This window comes from Molothrus aeneus, chromosome 9 (genome assembly GCF_037042795.1).
Source record: "Molothrus aeneus isolate 106 chromosome 9, BPBGC_Maene_1.0, whole genome shotgun sequence".
Taxonomy (NCBI): domain Eukaryota; kingdom Metazoa; phylum Chordata; class Aves; order Passeriformes; family Icteridae; genus Molothrus; species Molothrus aeneus.
The window spans coordinates 4,529,526-4,542,380 of NC_089654.1; the positions used below are offsets into that span (position 1 = coordinate 4,529,526).

Here is a 12,855-nt window from a genome sequence, read left to right on the forward strand (position 1 = left end):
CCTTTCCTTTACTTCCTTGATGATTTTTAATTAGACCGAAGGAGCGATTAACCAACACAACAATCCCTCACCCAAGTCTCTCGCTACGCTTGTTTGATGAAGGTGGTGCTGCTGCGGGAGGGCAAAGCTGCCACGGTTCGGCGGTGGCACCTGGCAGGGTGGCACGGTCAAAATTCAGCCCAGGGTCACCCCGCTGGGGTCCGCCAGGGTCTGTGGGTACCACACACATCATGTCCCCTTCCCTGCCTCAGCACACGGAACAGAGCTGGAGGGCAGGGAGAAGAAAAACATCAGAAAAATGTTTATAAAGTTATTTGTTGTTAGTTTTCTGCCCCCTTGCACCGTTCCCAGCTTTCGGGAGTCCTCCAGCCTTGCATCGGCTGGTTGTTCTCCTTTCCCCCCTGCACTCCTGTAGGAACGAACGCTAGAGGCACCCTTCTTCTGGTCTGCGAGAGAAAACTTAGCTGCTAACTTTTTTCTTTTTTTTTTTTTCCCTAACTTCCCTCAGGAAAAAAATGTGGACCTAATTATCTATGTAAAATGTCAGTCAGATGCAGGAAAGGGGCTGTGCTTACTTGGATATCCCATCCGAGATTTTTTTTTCTTCCCCCTCTTCTTCTTTTTTTTTTTCTTTTTTTTTTTTTTTTTTTTTTTTTTCTGTCCTGAGGGCTGGAAAGCGCCTCTCGAAATAAAAGTGCAGAACCGAGCCGGTGGCTCCCAGAGAGGCCGGGGCGGGCGCGGCGGGAGCCCCCAGCGCAGCGCAGCGCAGCGGAGCCCAACGCGGAGCCCACCTGCCCCCGGGGCAGCATCGCTCCGCACCTTCTCCCGGACTGAGACCTTCACACATGCACAGAAACACACACACATATATATATAAAATATATATATACACTTTTTTTTTTTTTTAATCCTTCCCCCCGGCTTTTCCTCCAGGACTTTTCCACCGCCTTTGGGACAACCCGCAAACTTCTCACTCGCTGCCCCTTCGCTGCTTTCCCGGTGATTGGGGTTTGGTTTTTTTTTGGGCTTATTTTGGTTTTTGTTTTGCTACTTTGATTTTTTTTGTTGTTTTCCCCTCCTCTCTCCTTGGGAAGACCCGCCTGCCTCTCTCGCCTCCCGTGCCCCACCGGAGAGGCCGGGAGCGGCTCCGGCGGCGCGGGCAGCACCTCCCCGGCGCACGGCGTGCGAGCCCGGCGGCGGCGCGGCTCGGCTCGGCTCGGCTCCGAGCGGCTCCCTGCGGCCCGGCACGGCACGGCCCGGCTCGGCTCGGCACGGCTCGTCCCGGGCGCTCGCCCCCGATAATGCAGAGCTACAAGTACGACAAGGCGATCCCGCCGGAGAGCAAGAATGGGGGCAGCCCGGCGCTCAACAACAACCCGGCCAAGAGCAGCAGCAAGAAAGCCCTGCTCATCTGCCTCGACTGCCTCTGCCTCGTCATGGGTGAGCACCGCGGGCTCCGCGCCCCCTCTCCCCGCTCCCGCACCCCCCTCCGCTCCCCGGGAGAAACTTTTGGGAAAGTTCGGCGGCGGGCGGGCAGAGTTCGGCCGTGCCCCGGCCGCGCCGCTTCCCAAACAAAAGCGCGGAGCGGGGCCGCCGGGAGAGCCGGGCCGGGCGGCGAGCGGGGGAGCCGGGGAGCGGCCGCGCCGGGCCGGGGAGCGCGGGGGGCGGCCGGGGGTCCCCGCGGGGAGAGCCGGGCACGGCAGCCCCGCACCCCGGCGCACCGATTGTGGGTGATTCGCTGCTCTTGGTGCCTGGCTGCCCCCGCGGCCCCGGAGCGGCCCGGGCGGTGCGCAGGGGGCACTGTGGGCTCGGGGATGCGCCCCGGGGCTGCCCCCGGCGCGGGCCCCGCTCCCGGCGCTGCTGCCTCGGCGGCTCCGGGGCCAGCTCCAGGTGGAGGCAGCGCTCTACGCTCAGCCCGGCTCGTGTTTTGGTTAATAATGGAAAACAGCAACTCCTGCCGCTCCGGCTGCCGTGTCGCTCTGCTGGCGGCTTCACCGGCGCTCCTCTCTTTCTCCCGTCTCGCTAAACTCATTCCGGAGCGCTCTCGCAGCCCCTGGCAGAGGTTTGGGTTTGCCTGCCTGCTGGGTTTTTTTGGAGATGCGATGGCTTTTTGGAGATGCTGTGGCATTGGAAGGGAACTGTCAACAGCGCGTCTCAAAAAAAACTTTTTGCATTCCAAAACATCAACCCTTCCATTGTGGCTGCGATGCTGAATGTTTAATTGACAGACACGGGCAGGGGAAATCAACCGGCTTCCAACAAAGAGATTAATAACACAACAGCACGTGAGTTTAATACTCCAGACACCACAGTCTTTAAAACAATTGTTTCTGCTTAGTGCCCATTTTTTAAAGACTGTCAGTTTGATTTAATTTTTATGCAGTTTATTGATCATCTGGTGTATATTAGGGGGCACTAATACATTAGGAGGGGAGGCATGGTTTTCTCTTTATATTCCCACAAGAATAGGGGCCAGTGCAGAAAGCTTCATCTTCTCGGATCTGGAAAAAATAAAAATACTTGGTATCCCATATATGAAATTAATATTAGTAGGAACATAACTATCTGGACTTACCTCACTTACTTAAGCAGAAAGTTGAATTCCTAGTAAAACAGCTCCTAGGAGTCAGAACTTTTAAACTTTTATTTACCCAAGTTTTCTTAACTTGAGGTGTTCCTGGCATGAGTAGGTGCTATTTGAATGGAGAAAGGGTTTTGCTTCCCCTTCTCTGGGCTAAGGGTCCTAAATGAAAAAGCAGTTGGTTGACATGTGTTATTCTACTTGTGCTAGTTTGGGTAAACAGGACTTATCAAGCATCACTGGAAAGTATTGTTAGCAGGGAATAATGTGATACAGCAAAACTGTGATTGTTGCTTTGTTTCAGGTTGCTACAGGTGGAAATCGGGAAGTAAACACCAGAGTTGGCTTGTTTAGGGGTTTTTGTTGGGGTTCTTCGTTGTTGTTTTGTTGTTGGGTTTTTTTAGAGTGAGGAGCATTCAAATGCAAGAGCATGAATGCAGCAGAAAGTTTAGATCTCACTGATCACTGGCAGGTGAAGGGCATGGGTGGGACATGGTGAGGGAGATGATTATGGGATGGAGAGCCCATGATGTGTGTTTGGGGATGGATAACCCATGTTGTTGTGTGTTTGGGGGATGAGCTTTGCAAATATACCCGGACCAGGACCAGGATATTGGACCTGCCAGTGGATGACTGGGCATGAGCTGCTGTCAGAGCTGCCCCACTCATGGGAGGCTTGGCTTGCTCTTCCCTCTGCCTTTTGCTAGGGAAGACTATCAGCTTATAGTTTCCAAGTACTTGATTCCCATTTTCTTGCTAAAAAAATCCCCCAAAAACCACTTGGAAAGTGGAAAAAAGGTGCCCTAGCTGAATCCTTCCTGTAAGAGAAAGGTGGACAGGTACAAGTTGATGGATATTTACATATACAGTGGGGAATAAAAAAAAAAGCCCTATATAAGATAATGAGGAGCAGAATTGGGTGAAATGACTTCTTCTGAGGTGGAGGGACCAGAAGAGATCTAATGCTGGTGCGTGTGGGCACATGGCCAGTGGCCTCCAGTGCAGTCAAACTGAGTTACACCTCTTGAGCAGCTGCCCAAAGACATTCAGAGAAGCAGGGAAACAGAAGGCTTTTTCTCATTTGAGGACCACTTTAGGAAATATTAAAACTGGCCATTTGATTTGCAGGGGCCTCTGACGCTGCACTGGCTCCTACTGCAGGTAATGCCATAATTGGCCCTTGGATTGGTTTTCTCTGAGGGGAAAATGAAAAGAGGGAACTATGGCTGGAATGTTTTTCAGAAGTGACACGCTCTGTGTGAGGCTGTAGATGTGTACAAACCCTTTGTTTACACACAAATTTAAACAAATTACCCAGAAGACAATTACCATAAACATCTAAGAAAGTCTGAATTAGTAAAGCTGAGCTATCAGGAGCTTCCTTCAGCTTTAATTTGGCAAGAGTAGTTAGAAAGATCCAGTTTTGTCTTTCATCCTTAAGCAGTACAATGGTTATCTTGATAGCAAATGCATAAAAGGAAGATTTGTATCTTTTTTTTCTGGGGGAAGCAGCTCACGAGCCAGTGGCTGGTGGAGTGGGTTGGATGAAGATCACTGCACCAAACCCTCCATTTTTCCTGCATTTCCAACTTGAGTTGAGTTGGCAGGGAGCTGGATGTTCCTGAATGACCAGCCCACTCCTCTAATGAGTGCACTTGGCACTCATAAATCCCTGGGCTCTTGCATGAACAAGAGGTTTGATCGCCGACACTGCGAACTTCCCAGAAATTCCATGCCCATGCTTAACTCAGTAAAAAAGGCAGAAAAGAACTGAGTGTGCATTTATTAAAGCAGGTCATGCAAGGGGGGAAAATAACTTTCTCCATCTGCTTCCTCCCCTTGGGAGGGCTCTGTTTAGAGGATTGGAAGATGCTTCCTGAAATTGTTAGGGCCACAGGCGAGCTTGGTGGTGTGGAAGAGTCCCCGCTGCCCTGTCCCTGTCTCCTGATCACTGCAAAACGTCTGAAAATGTGATTGAGAGGGTCTGGGCAGGTCTGAAGTTCCCCCTGCTGAGCTGGTTGGTGTCTTTACTTTGTAGAGCAGTGGGGAACTCTCCGAGCAGCAAAACAAGAGGCATGATGGGTGGACCTCACTCCACCTTCATCTGATCATCCTCAGCCCATCCCTCTGCCAGGAGTTTCCTGTACCTCCTACTTGCAGCTTGGATTTATTATGTGGGGGAATTGAGGTGACCCTGGCTGGGGCAGATCTCAGGGGGCAACTTTCCCTGGTGCCATGGGGTTTTGCTATCCTGCAACAGCCCCCAAACCTCCTCCTGATGCAGGAGATGTGGCCAGGCAGGGAAAAGCCTCCTGGCCTGGCCCTTGAGGTGGGATGTTCTGGAGCCTGGCCCCACAGATGTAGCATCTAGGGTTAAATTTACTCCTCTCAGACCTGCTGTTTTCCCTTGGCAGGGGCTCCTGGTGTTCAGCAAGCTCAGAGCAGCCACCTGTGCTCTGCTGACGGGTGCTAAGTCAAGCGTTTAATCTCGGAAGAGGGGAAGGCTGTGTCAGCAAGGGTGATAGGGCAGATGAGGGTCTTCAGTAGCTTGTATTTGTGCAGCTTGTGCAGGTAAAACAGCTTCCAAAAAGTCCTGCTTGTGCCATAAAATAGAAGGATTTCATCTGGCATACCTGCTTCTGAGGCTTGTGGAAATTGGCTTTATGGGAGCATATGTTTCAGGCTGGTGGGATGTAAACTGCACATAATTTACTGCCCTTCTTCTTTTCTGCCTCTAATTTAATTTTCTCTCTTCTGTCAATCCCAGTTAATCTGTGCAGCACAAGTTTTACTGCCTCGGGAAGGTTTTTTGAAGCAACAGATGGACAGACCTCTTACAACCTTAATATCTCTGCAGCTTTCTCACAAATTTGGCATCTCCTGTAGCGAGCTTGATGCTAAAATGAACTTTGAAAGTAAATATTTATGTTAGCTGGACCTTGACATGTTTATGTAAGTGGGTATATAATCTTATAATTTGGGCTAACAGTTTAGATTACTCTTGACTTCCCTCTTCTGTGTAGAAAATTGTGTAGTTCTCCAGCTCTCAGAAGCAAAAAGGATTTGAGCTCTGCCAGGGGCCCTGTCGCTTCATCACAAAAATTGGTGCAAACAGGCCTGGGATTGTCATTGAAGTGTAAGGAGTGGGAGGAATTGGAGATGAGGGGTGAGGTTAGAGTTATTTGGATGGTGTAAGGCTGGATGTGTTGAGCTAAGCAACTTTACTTTGTTTGGGTTGGGGCTGTTGTTTTTATTTTTAGGACTGCCCCGCTGTGCACCACTCACTTGTCACATGGGTGACATCTTTCTGTGCACCTGAAGAAGACACTGAGCCAACCATTTCTTGTGTCCAGCAAGGCACAGCAAGACCTGGCTGTGCCAAACCAGCTGGACAGTCCCAACCCCTCGGTGATGCCTTCTCCAGGCTGTGTCTCCTCTGTGTTGAGCCCACACCACACGGGAGAAGCTGTGTGGGTGGAGAGTCGTCATCGTGTTTTGAGCATCCCTAGGTGGGGTTTGGTCGTTAATGTTTATGTGTCTCTCCACAACCTGTAGGATCTCCTGGTGGCAGCCAGCTCCTGGCCAGGGATGGCTGCTCTGGAGGTGCTCTGGCACAGGCAGGTTGGCAGAACTGGCACCTTGGCATGAGGTTGTTGTGCAGTTGGACTCTGCCAGAACTTGGGAGTAAAGGAGATTTTTTTTTCTTTGAGCCTGGAAAAGCTTCTTATTGAACCAGCAGTCAGCACCTAAAGTGTGATACCCATCTGTTGTGCCTCCCTTGAAAGACCAAAGGAGCCAAAGATGACTGGAAGTAAAGGCGAGAGAAATATTTTGGAGGTGTTTGAAATCCACTTTTTCTGCATTTGCTTTGTGAAAACAAACAAACAAACAAAAAAGAGAGAACCGAACTATCAAAAAGAGATTATTAGTGACAATTATACTTGAGGTGTTAATTGCAGAACAAGGAAATGCTGTACCTATGGCAGACCGAGTCCTCAGGGGTATAAATCTGTTGGCTTTCCTGAGTTGGTGGAACTTGGCCAGCCTGAAGATGTGTCTCCAGGAAAAGCAGAATTACGTGCAACTGCTTCATGGCCAGGAGTGCTTTGAATCCTGTGTACCTGCTGCTGAGACAGGCAGGAGATGGGAATCACAATTACAGCAGATGACATTTTTTTAATTGTCTGTTTGTAGTGAGCATGGAAAATAATATAAACATCGCTCCCAGATCAAACGGATTATTTTTATACCCTTTAAATCTCCATTTAATATGCATGCCTTTCCTAGGCTGCTTTGGTCTGACCATGTTTGTCTGGATACAGACTGGTGGTGTCTCCTCCAGATGCGTGTGCTCTGTGTACCACCCAAAAATGGTTTGCATACCACAGCTGGGGAACCTCTGGCAAACCAGGGCCCCTCTTCAGCATCTGAGATAGGCGGGGTGTTTGTGTGGCCCCATCTCTGCCTGAAATGCCTTCAAAGAGGGGGAGGCAAAGGCCCAGCTCTGCTCTGGCGGAGCAGGCTCCATCCTCCCCGTTCCCTTCATACAATGCTCCCACTTCATCCATAGTAATCCAGAAGGGACCCTTGTGGTCTCCCGGCCTGCCTGTGCCTGGAACAAGGGCCTGCCTGTTGAAGGCAGCGTGGGGAAAGGCAGCAGCCTTCAAACCCTCCTCTCCCAGCATTCACACAGCCAGAGCTGGGAACAGCAGCTTCCCTGGCATCCCAAGGGGCTGTGTCCCCAGGGGGTAAGGAAGCAGGGAAACCCCCTCCCAGGATGTGGCTTTCCCCCCTGCCAGCTGGGGTTTTGTATGAGTGCTATCATACATATATATATATATAATTTTTTTTTTTTTTTTTACATTTCTTCCTTTTTGTTGTATCTTAGGGCCTTGTTCGGCTCTTCCGGTAGGTCAGGTTTCATCTTTTAAACAAACAAACAAAAAGGCTCAGAAATGAGAATGATAAAGCCTCAATGAAAGAGGTGAATTAAAGTAATCCAGCGCTTATCCTGTAATTATAAAAGTCTGAAGTCAGTTTTCTGAACGCTCTTCTGTGCTTCCCCCCTTGCCAGCGTGTCTGGCGGCCCAGCCTGTGGCCAGCCTTCCATCTGCCTTCCCAGATACCTCAGCTGGGTGGGTTTTGCCAAAAGCTGGGAGCAGGGTGCCCTGCGTGTCACATCTCCTCATGGATCAGTGGCCCCCTTTCCCAGAAGGGCATTTGCATCCCTTTCAAAGCCACCCCATCTCAGTTTCACTCTCTCCCATGGCATCCACCTTGGAGGGGCACTACCTGCTCCACAATTTTAGAGCAGGTGGGAAGTTCCTTCGTGTGGATCAGGTGTCTGTGGCCAGGGATGTGTTGGAGCAGCTGTTGGGAAATTGGAGAATCCCTTCTTGCCTCTTGGGTGCACGCAAGGGCTCAGTTGCAACAGTGGGATCATGATCAGCAGAAGCTGCTCCTCCAGTTCGACCTGAGGAAGCAGAATGCCGTGAAAACCAGGGAATTTGAAGTGTCTTCGTTTCGATTTTTCTGCAAACAGCTTGAAAGCAAGCCTTAAGCATAAGTTTGTTACCAAGAGAATGCATGAATGAGTGTGAAAATCAGCTTTGTCGTGGCAGGTTTGGAAGTACCAGAAATTCCTATGGAACTCCATCCTTTGGAGTCAGTCACGTAAGTGGGCTTGTTTTTCACATGTGCTGGATGTTTTGGAGACAGAGGGTTGGAAACAGACTCTGCATCAAGTCAAGTTATATGCAGAACATGTAATTTAACTCCAGAGCTTGTGATGCTCTGCAAATGCCTGTGCTCTTTGTGCTGTGTGTTCCTGTTCCAGCCCTGGAACAGGACTGCATCCATGCGTCCTTGTGTTCTCTGAGCACATGGTGCCCTCCTTCAGGGCCAGGCTGGGGCTGCCAGCCAGAGCCCAGATGGAGCTACAGCTGGTCTGACACTGGTGGTGGCACTGACTCCATGGAGACTGCTCATAATCCTCTACTGTTTTCCCATAGCTTTGCAACCCTTGCCCAGAAAGATGTGAAAGAGTGTTGGTCATAGCGCTGAGGAGCTTGGGAGGTTTTCTGGCCATCCACACCAGTGGGCATAGCCTGTGATGCTTGGAAAACACAGCAAATTGAAGCTGGAGCAGTTGGAATTGTTGGGTTCACCCGCAGCTTGCCCTGAACACCAAAGGTGGCTGTGGGACCGAGCTGTCCTTCACCCCTTCAGGAGCTTGCAGGTGTCAGACTGCACTTCTTGGGGCCTCATCGTCTTTCCTGGCTGCTGGAGCTGAGAACAGCGTGGTTCTTCCTTCCATGGCTTTAAAGAGAAGAAGTGGAAGTTACTGGTGAGATGTTTTGGGCAGCCATCCCTCCTGAAAGAAATTATACTCCTTCAGAGAGCTTCTGCCCCCCAAAAGCGTCAGTCTGGTGCTGAAGAGAAGAAGAAATTAGCTGATTTCACCTGTAAAATCATAAAAAATTACCGCCATTTTTGGCCAGCCAGCAGTGCCCTCTTGTCTGACCATGCAGGCACCACACACTGATATTAATGACATTTCTGTTAATTGAGCATTAATATGAAGCTGAGACCTCATCACATCCTCCCAGTGCCCAGCCACTGAATTTGAAAGCCAATGTGCCAATTGGGGTCTGGGCTTCCTGTCTCCTTGACACTCAGCTGATTATTTATGACTTTTTTTGGGAGGTGGTGTAATGGGCTTTCCTTTAAGCCTGGAGGGAGCATCCAGCCCAGCCCTGGTTATCATTCCCAGCCAGCTGACAGCGAGGTCTTTGCTCTGGTCTTTGTGGCAGCACAGCAGCCATGGCAACCAGTCCCACATCCCAAGCATTTTGAGGGCTTCCAAGGCTTTCCTGCAAGGCCCACCACCCTTTAAAGTGCTATTTTCCAAAGGGAGAGTCACACACAGCATGGTGAAATGCTGATAAGCAGGTCTGGTCAGTAACCACTGGGTGCATTTGTGTTCTGAGTGATGCTCAGGGAGTAATTTTGGGTGGCTGGCGAGCTGATGGCAGGCAGCAGAACTCCTTTGAAGTCGATAGCTGTGAATCAATTTGGTGTTAGCAGGTTTCTGGAGCAACTCTTTGATCACTGATCAGATGGCCCTTGCATTTTAGGGAGCTGCTTCTCCCTGAATTCAAGTGCTGGGCCGAGGATCCCTGTGCCAGGCTGTGCTGCCCTTGGTCCTGCCTGGGCACGTCACGGGAGGTTTGTGCCTCTGGGAGTTTCTAATCTGGGGAGCCAGGGAGCAGAAGGAGCAGCATCACCCTGGTGCGTGGGCAGGCGCTGGAGCCCGGCGAGGGCACACTTTGAAGGCAGTGTTTCCAGTACAGAGGTGCCCAGTGGGGCTTTCAGAGCTGCTCAGGCACCTCTGATTCCTTCCGGAACTCCCTGTTGGAGCTGCAAACTTCAGTACTTCAGTGCTTCTGCCAGGCCTCCCAAAGCATCTTGAAATCAGATCCTGGGCGACTGTGGAGGAGTCTGTGACTGCCAGGGCTTGGGCTGAAGTGTGTCCCTAGGACGTGTGTGTACCTGTCCCGGGGCTTCCCACCTAATTCCTGTGAAAACTTACCCAGGTGCCTCTGCTCTGGTGCTTCCATGCTCTGCAGAAAAGGGAAACAACCTTGGATTCCCCCACTGCAGCGGGAGCTGGCTTGTCCTTTTCCAGAATAAGAGCTGGAGTTTTTTCAGGTAAAGGATGTGGAGGAAAAGCTGCACTAAGGCATCTGCCAGTTGATAATACATTACAAAAATGTATGATTCTCAAAGGGAAGGACTTGGAGGGGCTTGTATCCTACTCATACTTGCCAGGCTGAGAGAAAGTTCCTTTGCTGCCTGACCACAAGAGGCTGTGCTTTTCATAGAGAACTCGGGGACTTTTTTGCTTTTTTTTTTCTTATTAAAAGAATAATAAAATTTTACTTTCATAAAAATGTGCAGCATCAGTTGCTATCCTCTCAGATAATCCCGTTTTTTTCCCACATAATCTGGGCCAGATATTTTTTCATCCAGCCCTCCTGGTTTCTTGACCATCCCTGCAGCTTTAGCATGCAGCTGTCATTCTGCTGCAGCTCCCACAAAGCGGCTGAAAACCAAGGTAACAGCAACATTTTGAGTGAAGGGGATGAAATGTGGGATAGGTTCAGCGTATTTCTTTGTCATTGTTGGAGTCCTATTCAGTCTGGAACTGAATAGGAGGCTGATTAGCATGTGGAAGCATTTCTAAAGCATTGGGCTGTGAGGGTTGGGTGGTTTGGTTTTTTTTTTTTCCTTAAAGGAGAAGTTTTGTGGCATTTGTTTTTCTGACTGAGCTGGTATGAATCTTTGTCAAATGCAAAACCCGTGGAAAAGCCAGATAGCATTTTGGAGAAAGCCTGTTTTGATAAATCACCATGGGCACAAAGAAGTTTTCCAGTGTGTAAAACTCTCAGAGCCACTGGAGAATCTAGGCATGCAGCATGTTTGAAATTGCCAGACAAGTGGGATAGTGTTTGGGATACACCAGGATTGTGGATATAATAACAGGTACTTTGCTTTTGCTCTTGCTGAAGTTTTCTGCCACAAGTGGGTATTGGGTCCACGGCCTGAAAATCCACCTGCTTAAATCTCAGGGTTTTGCTTTCACAGGGAAAGATGTAACACTGAGGTAAATTAAAGCTGCCTGCAAGTGAAAAACATCTTCTTTCCCCATGCTTTAACTCCTGGGCTGGTTTTGGAGGAGAGGGTTTTCCCTTTAGTGTCAGGGTGAGGTGTCGGGCTGATTCTCTCATTAACACTCCCTTGCTGCAAGATCTGCTGTGTTTTCTCTGAGGGGTGAAATTGCCACCTTGGTGCTGTTTGTGGGTGTCAGCTGGGTCAGTGCAGGAGCAGAGATCCTGCCCTGGGAGCACCATATCCCTGCCTTTGGTGGGAACACAGGATTTTGAGGGTTTGCCAGTCTCAAGGGACACAGGAGACCCCCATTGCCTGTCTGTATGGATGTAGCAGAGTTGTGCCCTGAGCTTGCAGTGCAAGAAAATGCATTTTATTTCTGTGTATGGTGAGTATTTTATTTCTTTGTACAGTGAGGGATGGACATGAGGATTCAGTGAAGGCCTCAGTGAGTGATGGCCTTGGGGTTGTATGGAAAGTACTTGGAGTCAGACCCTCTTGATGATGTGTGCATGGCCTGGATCTTGTGCCTGGGTTTTTTTGATAGTTTTCTTTCAATTATGCCAGTTTAAGAAAGGCAAAATGGTCATCTCAGTTGTGTGCCTCAGTGTCACACAGTGGAATGATTTGGGTGGGAGGGGACCTTAAAACTCATCTTGTTCCAACCCCCTGCCATGGGCAGGGGCACCTTCCACTATCCCAGGTTGTTCCAAGCCCTTTCCAACCTGGCCTTGAACACTTCCAGGGATGGGGCAGCCACATCTCCCCTGGGCACCCTGTGCCAGGGCCTCACCACCCTCTGAGTAATGCCAGCTATTGAAGGCTGATTAAAGCTATTGTTTAATTAAGGAGAACTCAGCTCCTCTCTTCACAATCCATGATTAAAGGATCTTTTGAAGTAATTCTGCAGCACTTTCTCGTGTCCTGCCTTTCTCTCCTTCACCGTGGAGGGAGTTCCTGGTGCTGAGGGTGCCGGGCTGGGCGGGCCGTGCGCTGTTACCGCAAACCTGCTGGCAGAGCTGCCTGCTGCCAAAGGCATCCCAGCGTTCAAAAACCCTGCAGAGGGGTGGAAGGGAGTTCAATCTCAGGATACGCTGATTTGGAAAGGGAATCCAAACAAAGAGGCTTTTCAGCAGAGGCTGAGGCTTGGCTTCTCTCAAGGGCAGTTTGGGCTTGGGGAAGCATCCGGGAGGCGGCGAGCGGAGCAGGAGTACATGAGCTGGATGCCGCGTGGTGTAAGGTTTCCCAGCACAGTCTGGTTTTGTGTTACAGGCTGGGGAACTGGCTCTAAACTCTCCTCTCCTTTCTTTTCGTTTTTTTTTTTTTTCACCCCCCTTTCTTTTATTTCTGTTGGAAACAAAGGAGAGGTTTAGGTTCTTTTGTTGTTGTTGTTGTTTTTTAATAAAGGTTCCCATCCCCTGCAGGTTTGGCGGTGCCTCTCGCTGTTGATGCTGGAGGGGGACCCGTTGGTGACTGTGACCTGGAGAAACCCTTTGCAGGGTCCCACACAGGCCTCACAGGGATGTTTTATTTTGCTCAGCAAGCTCAGTCCTCTCAGGGGCTCACTGAGGGCACTCTGGCAGGAGCTGGCGTTCCTGAGGGGA

The 12,855-nt window shown here is 50.1% G+C and overlaps 1 protein-coding gene across 1 annotated transcript in view; it reads left to right on the forward strand.

Annotated features, from left to right (window-relative positions):
* The first annotated feature begins 722 nt into the window (after nucleotides 1-722).
* PLPP3 (phospholipid phosphatase 3) overlaps nucleotides 723-12,855 on the forward strand; it is a 45,012-nt gene continuing 32,879 nt past the window's right edge. The window contains exon 1 of the mRNA XM_066555833.1: nucleotides 723-1,440. Coding sequence (XP_066411930.1) covers nucleotides 1,302-1,440 — 139 coding nt within the window. The 5' untranslated portion in view covers nucleotides 723-1,301. The remainder of the gene's footprint in view (nucleotides 1,441-12,855) is intronic.